The sequence below is a fragment of the Apostichopus japonicus genome, chromosome 8 (assembly GCF_037975245.1).
Source record: "Apostichopus japonicus isolate 1M-3 chromosome 8, ASM3797524v1, whole genome shotgun sequence".
NCBI classification, from domain to species: Eukaryota; Metazoa; Echinodermata; class Holothuroidea; order Aspidochirotida; family Stichopodidae; genus Apostichopus; species Apostichopus japonicus.
The window spans coordinates 42,620,485-42,637,410 of record NC_092568.1 but is presented as its reverse complement, the minus strand read 5'-3'; the positions used below and the strand labels follow the sequence as shown (position 1 = coordinate 42,637,410).

Sequence of the window (16,926 nt, the reverse complement as noted above, 5' to 3'; positions counted from 1 at the left end):
TGGAGATTCAAGACCATTCAGACCAATGATATATTTTTTACACATGTAATTTTTTTTTCGACACCCAAAATCCCAGTGGGGGGCTACTGGGAAGCGACAAGCTTTCATGGGGGCTGTCGCCCCCACGCCCCCCCCCCGTAGCTACGCCACTGTGCTTATATAAAATGCTATTCTGGTTGTTGGGAATATCCCCTGCTTACTCCCTGGACTGCTCCGTTAAGATGAATTGGTGATGACGCCGGCTCCTCAGTGCAAGCCTAACTAAACTAAACGAGTCATTTGAGGCCATTTTTCCCCATGGCGGTTTTGTGATTTCATCTGAGGAATTGGTATGCATGTGTATTAGACGGTAACCCAGTCACTTTAATTGATGAACCACAGCAATACGTAAAGGTTCATTTCTCAAAAAAGACAATCTTACAGAAACACTGGACTGAGTGATTGTTAACGGTCTAAAACATTAAAAGTAATGTTCTACCTAAAGTCATCCGCTTACAATATTCAATTATTAGTTTACTGGGATGCTCAATACTGCCTGACCAACTGCTAATACAATCCAACAACAATTTCTTTCTTTGAAAAGTAAAATTCCTCCTGTTGGCATTGCTGGCATTCTCACTACACTGCCTACAGAAGGTTGTGTCATAAATACAGTCAATATATGTATTTCCAGAAGAACATCCTGAAGTTTTCCGCCACTGACTAGTCTATGGTTGATCTACCGTTACAGTGAAATATAATTTTCAACCAATCCCACCTTGAACCGGACTAGAGCGATCTGTACTGTACTGAACTTAACTTTTAGCTGAACTAATATACCCTAAGCTAAACGAAAGTTAGACGTGTCACAAAATACCATATTTGTTATTTTCCACACGGTTTGATTGCGAAAGGGCAGGGAACCATGAACCAGTAGGGTCAAGCCCCCATTTAGGATCTATATTATTTGACCAGCATGGTATTTGATCCAGTGACTTCAGGATTGTCATCCTTATCACCGTTTGCTGTTTGAAGTGCTGCAAAAAAATTCAGAGGACCTTGGAGAAAATGCTTCTGCCACTTTTCTGATATAAAAGTGTGATTTTGCTCAAGTTATACCCTGAAGTGGGTCTTGATAAGCCATGACTCGGAATTTCATGTCGTCTGCTGTACATATAGCCGTCAGGGCAACGCGTCGGTATCCCGGATGTTCGTACCGTCGCTTCCGGAAACTTGAAATATACTGAAATAGTGCATGAAGTGTGATGGCGTCTGTGACCAACTAATTACTCACGGAGTGATTCATGATACAAATTTTTAAATGTTTTGAACTACACCTACTACCTAGCCACCTGAAAGATTGTGTAGCTCAATCTATTACCTTCAGTTTCGAGAGGGAGAGAAAAACGTAGGTTTTTGGACACATTTGTTTAAGAACAGGTAGTTTAACGTTACCCTACTGTTAATGTTAACGTAGAATAGATGTTGTTTTGTGTTGTTTAAAAGATAACGAGTAGAAGGGATAGGCTTAGGCTAGGCCATAGTACTAGTAGTAGCCTTGTATTGTATATATGTAGCCTACTACCTTACCACACATCCTAGCCTAGGTTAGACTTCTTTATGCACTAGCTATGCTACTGCTGACTGCACAAACGAAATCAAATTTTAATTGGACAAGTTGCAGTCCACCCGGCAACTCACACACTTCTGACTTTTTATGAACGACAATGCATTGTTTACTACAACTTTGTATATCAACTTACTCTCATAATCTGTGAGATTCAAGAGTTGCAGGGTATTCTGAAATTAAGCAGTTCAATTTAGCCATAAACTTTTACTATACTCACTTAGTATTATTTTAAAGGCCGTGGCTATTCTTACGACTAGTTGTAACAATTATTCATAAACTATTCTTGCGACATCGGAGAATTCATGCGCAGTAAAGTAAATAAAGCAACTACGCATGTAGAACTAGAAGGGGTAACCTAAACCCTAATCCTAACCGGAAATTATTGTTACTCCTGGTCGTAAAAATAGTACTCCAGGTAAGCTTGCACGGTTTCGTGAAAACTTACAACCGGTTTTTCTCTAGCAAAAAACCGAATCTGGCTCAAAAACCGTTTTTTTCCCCCTCCTGAATTGCATTGAAAACATCCAAATCTCGATCGCTAAGATGCGTATTTTTGAAGCTTTTTCAACAGTGGGTTCAAGTCTGTTCGTTCGCAGTAAATTGTGAAAAATAAGAAGAATAAATTCAAGAAATGTTACTGCCTTCACGACTCTCATTTTATAACCCACGTTAACTAAACTGAAGTAAATATGTCGAAAAGAAATGTGTTAGTGAAATTTTTTCTTAAAGTTTTAACATCACGTACACGTATCGTTTGTCTTGTTTACTGTACTTCACGAAGTTCAAATTCGTGTTCAGAAAAAAATATCACGGTCATGTTATATTATATGTTATATTTTCGGAGTTGAGGGCCGAGCGTAATCTCCATTATGACCAATTGGAGATCTTAAAAAAAAATGCTTTACAATATGATTGGTCCAATGAAGGTACCAAATTGCACGAGGCTCTAGCCATGTTCGCGGGTGGTATCTTGGCGGTAAAATAAATTTCTCTTCAAGGAGTGAAGAGAATTTACCGTCTACACTTTCAAGTACAAGTTGAAAAATATCGCTGGCAAAAGCGGGATTAGGTCGGCAAAGAATGTAAATTGTTAACGTTTAAGTTGGAAACGTGTTCATCAACGTAAACGAAATACCAACTGAGAGACGCCTTGTCTGATAACTGATAAGAAGAAATGTTTAAAAGGAAACTTACAAATAAAATAAAATCCATTAGCGTACAAAGGAGAATTGTCCCAACAGCAACAATGTGTTTGAAAAGATTTTCTCCATATCCTCTACTATTAAATTGAAGTTAAATAATCAGAACAACACAAAGAGGACAAACACTTTGAATGTAACAATTTATTTGGAACTGCATCTCGTCATTTGAGTGTGTACTTCTCACAACTACTAACGTTTGCCACCAAGGTCAGTTCAATACTACAAGGTTACCTAACTGATGCACGCATATATGGGCTGCATAGCCTAATGTTAGGCCTAGCTATCCACCCTCAAGCACAGGTTATGGCGTGTGCGGATCGTAGCTGACAATGTCGTCTATCAGAAAAGCTTTCTCTTGTTGCAATTTACTTTCATATTGCAAAAAGAACAGTAAAAAGGAGAAACCAAAGTCAACAAACTTTTTTTTTCCAGTATTTGCAATTCACATTTCGGTTTTTCCGATTTTTCGGTTTTCTTAAAATAAAAAATAGTACCGAAATTCGGTCGGAAAAAAACGGTTTCGGTACTAAAACCGGTTTACCGTGCAAGCCTAACTCCAGGTCGTAAAAATAGCCACGTTAAAGCAACTGCGCAAGTGCGCATACGTAATCGGAATTTATTTATGACTAGTCGTAAGAATAGCCACTTTGTATTTTAAACCAAGCCTAAGTGCTAGTACTGTAAAGTAGCACTAGCAGCAGTAGTAAAAGTTATGATATAACTCCCATGTTATTGTTAGGTTATCAATAGCGTAATAAGTACTAGGGTAGTACTAGTACTTAGCATAGGACCTACAGCACAAACTTACATCCATCCTTCTAATCATATTTCTTTAAAGCCCCAATTATGCATTTAGTATGGATGGTCTAAACAATCTTTTTTTTCAGTACTATTGTGTTATATTTTTAGTGAAAAGTTACACATCATGATGATATACTTTTACTCCAAAAATCTGGCATATACGCAGAGATTGAGCACATGATAAATGCAAACCAAAACAAAGGTGTCCCAATCTCTTTTACCTCTTTGGTCGAGATTGCAGTAGAAGCCCATACAAACTTCCTTTCCCAGATGGTTGTGTATGATTGAAATAGTTTGCCTGCTTCAGATGTCCTATCAGAAAATGTCAATGGTTTTAAGAATGCTTCAGTGGTTATTTTAAGACTAGTAATGTTCAGGAGCGGAGGTATCAGTTTTTAATTTCTTTTTTTTGCAGGGACCTTGATAAGGACTTTATGTTCTTCCTAATCATATCTTTCTATTAAACTAAAATACTTACCTTAAACATTGTGAATGTGAGTAAGAATATTCAGAAGGCTAAATGTTAATTGTCTTGTGATATGGCTAAAGTTTTATTGATAAAAACAAATTTCCCTTTGACATCTTTGAAGGACAACTATGTTGTACACATCAGTACAAAAAAAAGCAAAACAAAAATTTACTGAGAAACAAGCAAACCATATAAAATCAAGGGCTTGTTGGCTTGTTTAGGATTAAGTATTAATTATCAGAAATATGAAAGCCTGTATGATCGATAAAATGCAAAACTGTCATACTTGAAAAAAAAATTCATCTTATGAATAACTGTAATATTTTTGTAAAAATTGAGCTGCATGAATTAAAATATTGTTTGTTTGCCTGCACAGATTTCAAGTGATCAACCACACTTTAGGACTTTTCATTGATGCTGGCAACCGTTGTGGCATTATGATCAAGCGATGGTCTCAGGTAAATGTTCCAAAATCTCTCCATGATGTACTGTATTAAGTGGAAATATTACTGTTCTTCCTATATAATCCACCGTTTGAAATTTTTCCAGATAAATATATGTCAGTTGTTGCTCATTTGTGTTAAATCGGTTGAATTTAGGTAGAAAAACTCCTTCTGTTCACTCTGCCCAAACTAAAACATCCAAGAAAGTAAAAAGTTGAAGGAGGATTAATGTTGCAAATGATGACCATTTACTTTATTTGATCTAGAGCATCCACTGAAAATTAGTGACATTGCTGTTGGACAACATCCCATGCAACAGCCAACTTCCTCAGATTTCATGTCTCCATCTTGGAAATTGTGCTTTCTGACCTAGTCCTGTTTGGGGGCTACTACAGTATACATATAGTTACAGTGAAATGCTAGGCTTTAACCAGTGACCCATCCAGTTGTTGTTCTACAGCCTAACCATGGGCAAAGAAAGAAGTAATACTGTAAGATGGAAATAAATGTAAAATATTTTGAGGCATATGAGAAAGGATAAGTGAATTTGAAGTTGTCTTTTGTATTCCTTGTTGAGGCATTTGTGTGTTTATGTGACACTGCATATAAACATGGTAACTCAACAGGTTTAGTTTGGTTGGGCTTTATACTTGGTATGTAGGTTGCCATGGTGATTCAAAGATGCTTCTTGAAATTGGTGGAGAACGAAGGTCATTTGAGGTGAACATTCCAAGTCTGAAAATCTTGTAAAAATGGTTACTCCAAAAGACGCTTGAATGAAAATTTGTCTCTGTAGAATGTAGATCTACTGAAACTTATCTTGATGTGAAAGGTGCTGCCCTCCAGTGGATTCAGTCTAATCTGACAAAACAACAAGTTTTCATCCAAGGGGTTTCATAGCAACCAACGGTGCTAACGTTTGGCATTCCCCAGGGGTCTGTGTTGGGACCAAAGCTGTTTCCAATTGACTCTGCCCATAAAGCAGCTATTTGCAGGAATCACAACCTAGATGTTCTGATGTATGTGGATGACACCCAATTGTTGATGTTCTTCGACTTAGATAACAACAGTGGTGCACATATGATGTCATTCAGCACTGCATTGAGGGGTGTGTTACAGACCTACATTTATAAATGAAAGTTAACCACCTCAAACTGAAAGATGACAAGACTGATCTGCATTTTGTAACTCCACACTTCAAGGAGAGGGTCCAGGGCACTCAAATTCAAGCTACTTGTTTTAACTCCTCCACTCTTCAAGGAGAGGGTCTAGGGCACTCAAGTTCAATCTACTTGTTTTAACTCCTTCACACTTCAAGGAGAGGATCCAGGGCACTCAAATTCAATCTACTTGTTTTAACTCCTCCACACTTCAAGGAGAGGGTCTAGGGCACTCAAATTCAATCTACTTGTTTTAACTCCTCCACACTTCAAGGAGAGGGTCCAGGGCACTCAAATTCAATTTACTTGTTATAACTCCTCCACACTTCAAGGAGAGGATCCAGGGCACTCAAATTCAAGCTACTTGTTTTAACTCCTCCACACTTCAAGGAGAGGGTCCAGGGCACTCAAATTCAGTCTACTTGTTTTAACTCCTCCACACTTCAAGGAGAGGGTCCAGGGCACTCAAATTCAATTTACTTGTTATAACTCCTCCACACTTCAAGGAGAGGGTCCAGGGCACTCAAATTCAATTTACTTGTTATAACTCCTCCACACTTCAAGGAGAGGGTCCAGGGCACTCAAATTCAATTTACTTGTTATAACTCCTCCACACTTCAAGGAGAGGATCCAGGGCACTCAAATTCAAGCTACTTGTTTTAACTCCTCCACACTTCAAGGAGAGGGTCTAGGGCACTCAAATTCAATCTACTTGTTTTAACTCCTCCACACTTCAAGGAGAGGATCCAGGGCACTCAAATTCAATCTACTTGTTTTAACTCCTCCACACTTCAAGGAGAGGGTCCAGGGCACTCAAATTCAAGCTACTTGTTTTAACTGCACACTTCAAAGAGAGGGTACAGGGCACTAAAATTCAAGCTACTTGTTTTAACTCCTCCACACTTCATGGAGAGGTTCCAGGGCACTACAATTCAAGCTACTTGTTTTAACTCCTCCACACTTCAAGGAGAGGGTCCAGGGCACAACAATTCAATCTACTTGTTTTAACTCCTTCACACTTCAAGGAGAGGGTCCAGGGCACAACAATTCAAGCTATTTGTTTTAACTCCTCCACATTTCAAGGAGAGGGTCCAGGGCACTACAATTCAATCTAGTTGTTTTAACTCCTTCACACTTCAAGGAGAGGGTCCAGGGCACTCAAATTCAATCTACTTGTTTTAACTCCTTCACACTTCAAGGAGAGGGTCTAGGGCACTCAAATTCAATCTACTTGTTTTAACTCCTTCACACTTCAAGGAGAGGGTCCAGGGCACTAAAATTCAATCTACTTGTTTTTAACTCCTTCACACTTCAAGGAGAGGGTCCAGGGCACTCAAATTCAATCTACTTGTTTTAACTCCTTCACACTTCAAGGAGAGGGTCCAGGGCACTCAAATTCAAGCTACTTGTTTTAACTCCTCCACACTTTAAGGAGAGGGTACAGTAGCGTTGTGCGGAGGTCGGATTTCACACAACCGGTGGTGTTGCAACATGAATCCCGGTATCGTAATTACAACCTGTATTTTCCTCAACTTTCATCTATGGCTCAAAGCACTTAGTTACGAGACTGTCAATGTCATACATTCAATATGTATACCTGTAGCCTAGGCTACAGTATGTACATACTCTTACACGCACGATTATAAAAATAATAAAAATTACACGCTATATTAGGGCCTACACTTCCAATTAAGAAAAGCACAAACCTTGGAAAAAAGCAACCCACACCATCCTTCATTCATACTCGACGTACGATATTAGATTATCACGTTCGCACATGGATTAAACTAGTAATCCTAAACGAAAAGAAATTGGGAGTTCCCCACTATTCCATGATATTGGAATAGGGCAACCCCTTCAAGTTCAAAAGTTCACAATGAAAAGTTTTTAACTACTGTATCAACAAGTCACCACCTGTTTGGAACTTCAGACAATAAGAATGTAACATAGGGGCTACGTACATACGGGATTAAAAACTACATACATAAGAATAGTACAAATTTATTCATATCGTTAATCGGCTGTTGTTTTCTCCAGAAAATATACTTTCAATACATACAATATCAATCTTTCGTACAAAAAATCTTAAAAATTAAAAAAGTGGCGAAAGATAACTATAAATGACATTGTGGAACCCCCCGCATTAAACAAATCCATTTCATTACAGCATCAACTCACAAGTACCGAACAGCAGTGTGTACCGGTATGGTACCTAGGCTTTAATAATATGCAGTCCCGTGCGAAGATGGATTTAAACTGGATATACTCCCTGCGGTTTTGGCTCAAAATTTATTAAATCGTTATAATTATTATAACAAAATGAGGTGAAATGCATAAGGGTACGATTTGTACATGGGAACCTTCACAATCATCGTTTGAAGGAAAAATAAATAACGAAAATTTTGAAGTCCCGTAACATGCTGAGCCCAAGTAACGTTCGATATTTGGTGTAGCCTAGGTCCAAATTACTACGTGAAAAGTTGATTTGTTAATATAAGGTCTAGGCCAGAACGTAAATTGATCAGATATTATTCAAACTAAGAACACAAAAAACCAGAAATAAACATGTTTTCTTTTCTTTATTTCAAATAGTAACACGTAGATATTTTATTATGTCCGGGATTCCCGGGAATGATACCGAAACGAATGTAATAACCGGTTGTTTCCCAATTACCAGTAGTAGTTTCACATTGCACTGTGATCGGGACTGGTCAATATAGGGATACTGGGATTCACTTGACTACCTGGATCCCGCACAACGCTAGGGTACAGGGTACTAAACTTCAAGCTACTTGTTTTAACTCCTCCACACTTCAAGGAGAGGGTACAGGGCTCTAAAATTCAATCTACTTGTTTTAACTCCTCCACACTTCAAGGAGAGGGTACAGGGCACTAAAATTCAAGTTGGGAGTGACGTTGAATCCTCATCATCAGTACGTGACCTAGGTATTATTCTTAGCTCCACCTTTAACATGGAGAAGCGTGTGTCATCAATCTGTATAGGGTAGCATACCATCACTTGCACAACATCAATGCCATAAGTATGTCACTTGATGCCAGAACTGCTGAACCACTGTCTCATGCCTTTGTCACATCTCGTCTAGAATGTTGTCATGCTGTCTTAGCTGGCCTTCCCAAACATTTAATAAACAAGCTACAGATTGTCCAAAATTCTGCAGTTAGAGTATATTACCTTCACTGGCTTCCAATTCAACAAAGAATCAACTAAATGATGCTTTTGCTAACTTGGAAGGCCCTTCATTGGCAAACACTTAAATATTGGGGTGATCTCACCTTACAAGCCAACTTGTTCTTTCCGCTCTCAACATGCTAATCTCCTTATTGAGCCTCGCTTCAAATTGAATGGATATGGTGGTCGTGCATTTTCTAGAATTGGCCATCGTTTATGGAATTCCAAGCCATATGAACTCAGACGTTGCCACTCACTGAACAGTTTCAAGAAACATCTTAAAACCATCTTTCAAGGCGCTTGAACTTGTAACAACAGACACTTGGTGCTTGTTAAATGTATTTAATCGATGCTCCACACTGCCACATTAATATTTCTATGAGATAGTTTTATATTTTGGTCTACAAAGATTATAAAATTTTCTGAAGGTGTGTTCATAGTTTCACAAACCAGTAACATGGAATCTTAGAGTTTGTGTTCAGCGCCCTCTTTTTGCATCAGTGTCATTTCTGTCTTTGGCACTAAAGAAGTAAGGAATTTGCATGTATGCATAACTGACATAAATATTAGCTACATGATTACATCCCTTATGGTTTGACTTAGTTTGTTCAAGCTTTTTAAACAAGGGAGGCTATTGTACACCTACTGTACTCTACCATATGAACTGTAAGATGGCTATCAAAGACAGTTGAAGTCTTTCAGTTTTAACACAAGTTGTTTGTTATCAGTGAGCAGTAAAACAGACCTTGTTCTGGCTCAGTGAATGAGAACTATGTCATGAAGGCTATGGGGTGCTGCTAAATACTAAGTTCAAGTTTATTTGACCATGGAAGTTAAATATAAGTTTAATATAAGGATATACCCATATATATGTATATCAGAGAAAAAAGTATGATTATTATTATTATTTTGATTATTATTGTTTTGGGTGGTAACTGTTAGTTTACCTTTTGATCGCTCAAGTAAACGTCAAATATTGTTTGCATGTTGTACTCTCTAGAGCTCTTTGTTAGGTCATGTTTAACAGTAGATTGGTTTCATGTCTGTCACTTACATAGAAACAGAAACAGAATAAATTAAGAAGCCTGTATATTACAATATGGGTACCTGTTCCTGTATCTCAGCTGTATCTTCACTGTACATTGAGGTACTGTACTGTGGCTCAGCAATAGTACCTCATGTTCCATATTTCTGCAGCATTTACTAGCCATCTGCTTACAAGTTTTGATGGAAGTTTATTACCTGTTGGAGTAATAGAGGTAGACAAGGAACCTATATTTCTGCCCTTTGGTCCTGCTGCTTCTTAAATAATAGAAAATAGCTGCTTGGTCTATTTCTTCAATTTCTACAGTTGAAAGTGTAAATGAGAGTGTTTCAAATGAAATTTGTGTGATAATTTACAAATACTTGTCATCATTGCACAGCAGGTGCATTATTTTCAAAACCAAGATAGGCAAATAAGGATTAATGTTCCATGATCACTCCCCAGTAACCTGCAGTAGGGCACATGATATCCCAATGCATTTGGGAGTTATGTTCTGTAACTAAAATGCATGTCAAGTCAGATTTTGGGCTCCCCTTTTACTGATTTGGGATTCAATTGTGACCTATATTGAATAGGGCCCTACTTGCATAGCATTATACAATTAAGTAAACAACATAGCAGTAATGTCCCTTGTAGAAATTGAGGAACATTATAACTTGAATTTTCTCCGACCAGGCCACTTGAATTCTGAATTTACATGCATTTGGCTTTTTGTAACAACCTTGGCAAATTTAATAAGTAACCCTGCAACTTCCCACACAGACAGAGGCATGAATCCATGGAAACTAATACTGACCTGATGTTCCTCTATGATACCTGGGTGTCTCTCCCACTCTCTTGTACCCTCTAAGCCATTATCATCCCTGTATCATATTATTTAAGGTTAGAGATCATGATGTAATTACACCAGGCTCACTCAAGGTCATGATATCTCATCACCCCAGATATTCATAAATCAACAGTGGCAATCTCTTTGAAATATACGAAAGCAACAGTAAGTTATCTTCGCTGGGTCTCAAGGGAACCTTGCTTATAAGCGGTAGGTGTGTGAATCAATATTTGGGACTGGTGCAGTGAAGTTTCAAGCAAATACAATGGAATATTGGTATAGAGTACCACTGTACTGTGGGCAAGCACTTCAGTATACTACTGTATACTCTACTGTATTTTAGTTAAGTACTTGAACTGGTTTTGTGACCAAGTAGTGATGTTACAAAGCCCTGACTTTGATATGTGCTACCAGCAGGAATAGCTACTGTAGATACATTGAGAATATCAAGTATCAGCCAAGGGTTAAGACTGATGTAGTAAAAGCAGCAGTAGTAGGAGTTGTCAGACAGCTAGTGTCACTGTATATACACTCAGGACTGTATAACAGTGGAGATACAACACTGGAGATTTAACCATCTTGTGATTGCCAGCATCAATGGTGAAGGGAGAACCATCTCATCAAACAAACTAGAAGGATGCTAAGTGTGATTTCAATCAGGACTAACTCTATTTGAAAGATCCAGGTTCTTCAAACAATGTTTGGAATTTGGAGTTGATTGTACTAGATTAAGAAACAACAAAACTGATCCCTTATCACAAGAGGAAAATCTTATTCTGAGTACTTGTGATCTGGATTTCTGTAACCTATAGTGCATGGAATAGTACAGTGTTTATAGAAAATGGAGACTGTCCTGTTAATGTGTAATAAGAGGCAGATCTGTGTTATTGCATTCAGTACATAGTCATTACAACCACTAAGCAAAGCCTTGTGGTTGATTGGATGTATTGATTCGTATGAAGCACATGGATAAAAATGTCAGTTAGAAGAAATAAAAAGGTTGATGTTTTAGTTTGCTGCTTTAGACAGCAGGTAAGTTTGTTCTTTTATTCCTGTCATGATGTTAAATTGGTGTTAAAAGTTTAATATAATTAATTCCAGTAATTAATACAATTCCTTCATATGTTAAATTGTTTCAAAAACAAAAAGTCTGAGGATATCTTAGTTTGATCATTTTGTTATCTTATTTTGGGTCATAATCAGAAGGTTTCATGAAATATTCAAAAGCTGCGTAAAGGGTTTCATAGGGAATTCAAACTTGGCAGCAATGTTTCAAGACCTTAAATAACACCTGATAGCTTGGAAATTTACAGGATATGGATGGCTTAAACAGTCATTTATTACACAGTTTTGAGTGTCAGAAGACTGAAGAATTTAAAGTTTCACTTCATTCCAATGTGGAGATAAGTCTGTCACAAGATCAGAAATGTTCAGTATGTCAGTAAGTCATTTTGAAACATTTCTTCAACTTAAATTTTCATGCCATATCTTCTAGTAATAGTTATTTTTATTTATTTTTATTGCTCATTAGTGCTTTTTTGCTTTAACCTTTACTCAGGCAACTATTGCAATCAGGACTGATTAAATAGATAGTAGGACTTAAAAGTATGGTAAAATGGTAAGAAATGAGATACTGTGTATCCTGCATGCAACTTGCTTAATTTTACTATGTTGTTCATCGTTTCAGAAATCCAAAAAGGACAAAGCAAGAATAGAAATATCTGAACCCAGTGACTTTGAGCACAGAGTGCACACTGGATACGATGGTAAATCAGGTCAGTATGTTGGGCTGCCAAAGCAGTGGTCCAGCATTATCTCAACACCAGAGGAGAAAAGGCCAAAACCAATCATAGATGCCTCCCGCATAACAGACACAGAGGTCACATCATTGAAAGTAAGTAGATACTTGCACCTTACAAGAAATCCTTTCACTCTTAAAGACCAAATATGGAGGCAATTTTTGTTGTTGAGATTTTCCATTAATTTAGGAGTTTACATACCCATCAAAAACGACCACGAAAATGGACATTTTGGGTAGTCACGTGACATGAACCTCTGGAATGTCTGAAAACAGAGGTTGACCCAAAGGAGCCTCTGGTCACCGTGTGACGTCAAAGTTTGTATACCGCGAAAATCAAACGCTGATATAGGCACTGTTTGTACACAGATAGCGAACAATTGTACTGTTTTTGACTTCCAATTTCGAGCGTTTGAAAAGCTGTTAGCTTAAAACAAGAACACATGAAGGTTAACAACAAGTTTTAAGACAATTATAAGCAGAAATTTTAGTTAAATTGCTTATTTTATTAGCAAAATTTCCACTCAAATGGAGGCATCTTTTACATAGCGTAGCGTCAATAGGTCCGTACGGTACAATATACTTACGTAGTACTTACTCGTTTTAATATCCAAAAGTATACAAACACAGAAAAAGTATCCTGTCAATAAACAAATTTAGCAGTGAATATCCTAATCCACGTTTCTTGTTCAATCCTGGGCGAAAAACTACCGTGAGTCTGTGTAATTCCATAGAGTTAGGTCTAGTTGAAACAGGCCTTGACCAGTACTAACATCCCACAATCACAAGACAGTCACTAATGAAATAAAACGTCCGATCGCTACATACTACCGTTTTTATTTAACTCCTTGGACCATGCAGATGTCGGAATAAACAGAACGGACAATATTACACATGTATCACGAACTCACGATACTGGAATACAACAAATGAAATAGATAAATCCTAACATGGCTATTTACACATGCTGTGAGCCAACGCCGGCGAGAGTTGTAACTAACTACCGTACATGTACTAACAATGCTATACCCTTGGCACGGTATATATATATACGGTCATCTCTTACAGTAAATATATTACTGTCAATTGCGTGATATAATGTTACATGTAAGGACGTCCAGGGCGTGTTTACGGTCAATTTCACATTAGCTATGTCCGACCATGGTCCGACACAGCTATCGACAGTATATAATTTTCACAGAATGAGACATTCGCAGCATACACAGAAGCAGGGTCATGCATGTGGGCTCATGGGCATGAGATACTCCGGGTGCTGAAAAATCTTTCCGCGTGGATCTCAAAAAATTGATCCAAAGTCTGCGGCGTTTTACGTCGGTTCTTTTACTCGGAAATCTAAAAAAGCTGATGCTTTTGTTGGATGAGGTATAACTGCAACCTCCAACAACACAGAATTGTGACATTTTGAGGAAAAGGAGTAATATCGTTGATGTTTTTGGCAGCTCAAGTATACGACTTTACACACTAAAAGTATAGTTGTGAGTGAGGTATACAAACGTTGACGTCACATGGCCACCTGATGTCTTAGGAATGTTTCAGGAATGTCTGAAATAGAAGCTGACTTTTCGTCCCATTTTTCACTTTTTTAACGTCCGAAATTGGTAAAGTTAATTACAGCAATGTAATTGGAGTCAGTTAAGGATTACATACATGAAAAATGGTGGGATTTTATGTTCATCGAAAAGTCTCCATAGTTGGTCTTTAAATTTACAACACACCCCCATAGTTTCAGTTTCATTGCTCACTATGAAGGGTCTCATGAAAGTGAGAGGTAAAGAGTGGAATTTCTAATAAGTTGATTGAAACATGCTAAGTTCATTTCACACCATTTTGTAATCACATGTATGGTGGGTGATAAAGGTATTTGTTTGAGCTTTAACTATGACATTTAGATTGAGTGTGCATCATGCTGGTAGGCCTTTGAAGGAATGAACACACTTCATAGTTAAATGCTGTATCAAACTGTAGGAGAGAAACCAAATTAATTCTCTGCTGCAGGCCTAGTATACAAGTGTTGTTAGACAGTATTTACAAAGGTGAAGGGTTGACCCGAAACCTGTTTTGTGTAGGCAATATGCATGGCATATCATATTCTGTAGTTTCCAAAAACCAATGTCTCTAAACAATTAAAATTGTTTTGAAATTGTCCAGATGTAGTGTCAAACTTGAATTCTCATAACAGCATATATATCTTACTGTACCATAGAGACAAACCAGAGAGTAAAATACAGTAGGCTGGCATGTGGTATTTTCTGTGTGGGTTTATGGACTTAAAAGTGTATTACCTTTGCCAGTGTATAGGTAATCTACATTCTGTATATCATTGTTCATGGTTCATTGTTCACGGTTCATTGTTCACGGTTCACGGTACACAGTACTACTGTGAGGTTTAGCTAACAAAGTTTGTAACTTTTCTATTGCTTTATTGAGCAAAGAAACAGAAAAGTCGTAAATAAATTAATTCAAGGTTTGTGAAAGAGAAATAATAAAAAAAACAAGGCTGCTCTCAATTTATTGTTGAACCATTTACCTCCCTTATGATAACAACATGTGTTAACAGTGTGATAAGATGTTCACCAAGATTAACTGGATTAGATCAGTGTGTAATGTAAGGGAGGTACTAATTTTAACTTTAATACTCAATGCAATTAAGTACAGTGGTAAGATGTGCTATAACCCTACAGTATGACCTCAACATTGTAATTGTGGCATTTCTTTTTTCATTTTGATATTTCATGATTCCCATTTGATGCATGTTGAAAGATTCTCATCCACCAATAAGTTTCTCATGGTTTCTGTTTCAGCTTAACATTTTCATGTTATCATTAATTGTAATGTTGACTTCCTCAGTGTGATTTCCTGACTTGCTTTCATTTTACTAAATTGCATATTGAGTACTCTGAAATTGCATTAAGTTAATTGTCTGAGAGAATATAAGAATTCTTAGAGAGGGGTTATTATTACACTGCTTGTTACTGCTCTCAAACTGTATATTATGAAAACAAATTAAATACAAATGAATTTGATTTGTTCTTATATCTCCTTGTCTGAACTGAATGCATGTTGGTAGATTTACAGAATGCCTCAAGGCAGAGGTTAATGGAATGTCATTACACTGCAGCAAGGAATTGGACTCCCTGCCCCTGCAATTTAAAAGCTTACATTATAAGTTTCTGGCTTTCTTTTTTCTCTTTGTTTTTGCAGGCAGTCAAGTTTTAAAGTTCATAATTTTATTAATAAATACAGTAGTGCATGCTTATATTATTTTGCATGATGTTTCCGTTGTAGAGTATTGTCCGTGGAAGTGGTTCCTTTAGTAATAGGAATGGGCCGACCTCAAGGGGAGATTCAAGGGCCATTTCAGTGGCCCGATCAAACTCGTTGCGAAGTCAGAGTCCACCTAGGACCAGGAGAAGAGAACTTCTCCCTCAGCAGGTTTGTCCTTTGCCTATTATTTGCTTTATAAAGTTCTTACCGACCTGTAAGTAACCACAAAAACATGGTTGTCTAATGCAGTCATTACATTTAAATACGTATCCTTTGTTGTTGTGTTTTTATTTTTTTTGCATATAATTGATTTGACAAAGCTCAGTTGATGATTTTACTGTTCTTGTTCACTTGCTTGGATATTTGGAATACCTGTACAAGCTAACTGCTGTTACCTAACACCTACTGTGCAGTGCTTGCCCACTTCTTGTCACCTTTGTACTCTCTTTGTGAATGTCTATTCTGCCTAAACATTGAGGAGTGGATTTATGAGGTTATGCCCTTGTGGTTTAATGTCAAGTTGGAAAAGAACAACCTTTTTATGACTCATGCTGAAAACATGGCATAGGCAAGATAAATTGACAATATGAAGTCATTGGTAAAAATTGATGACTTACAAGTAATACTTGCAGGTTTAGATCCAACACTAGGTCAAACTTATAGAGCTCTATAATTAAGGCTTCTTTAATATCATGTGAGACTTAAGCATATCTTCCACTACTAGTAAATCTCATTTTCAATGAAAAGACCATTCATGTTCAGTCACTTCAGTGTTATGTTTTGTGGTAGTGATGGTAACTGGAACTTGAAGAGATAACTGTTAGTAACTGTAACTTACCAAGGAATTCATAGTTAATGATAAAAATTCACTAAGATGGTTCTCCATTTTCAGTTACTTTTTTTTACATCAAGGAAAGAAATACAGTAGTCATGTCTCAAAAGCAGTGAGTTTAAGGTTTGACATGTTGTAGAACAACGACAGAAACGAACAGATGTTCATAGTCTTACTTGAAAAAGAAATGTATTCACAGCATAACATTTGGCTCAGACACACACTTGAACTCCAAAGGTACTAACAGAAATTACCAAACCAGT

The 16,926-nt window shown here is 37.3% G+C and overlaps 1 protein-coding gene across 4 annotated transcripts in view; it reads left to right on the top strand.

The window, feature by feature from the left end:
* The first annotated feature begins 1,213 nt into the window (after positions 1–1,213).
* The window catches only part of LOC139972094 (serine/threonine-protein kinase PAK 4-like), a 41,776-nt gene continuing 26,063 nt past the window's right edge, over positions 1,214–16,926 (top strand). The window contains exons 1-4 of one of the 4 annotated variants that reach the window (XM_071979020.1): positions 1,215–1,387; positions 4,458–4,539; positions 12,436–12,642; positions 15,853–15,999. In XM_071979020.1, coding sequence (XP_071835121.1) covers positions 1,284–1,387; positions 4,458–4,539; positions 12,436–12,642; positions 15,853–15,999 — 540 coding nt within the window. In that variant the 5' untranslated portion in view covers positions 1,215–1,283. Of the gene's footprint in view, positions 1,420–4,457; positions 4,540–11,061; positions 11,781–12,435; positions 12,643–15,852; positions 16,000–16,926 lie in introns of those variants that run through there. The other 3 variants (XM_071979023.1, XM_071979022.1, XM_071979021.1) reach the window with 3 other exon arrangements.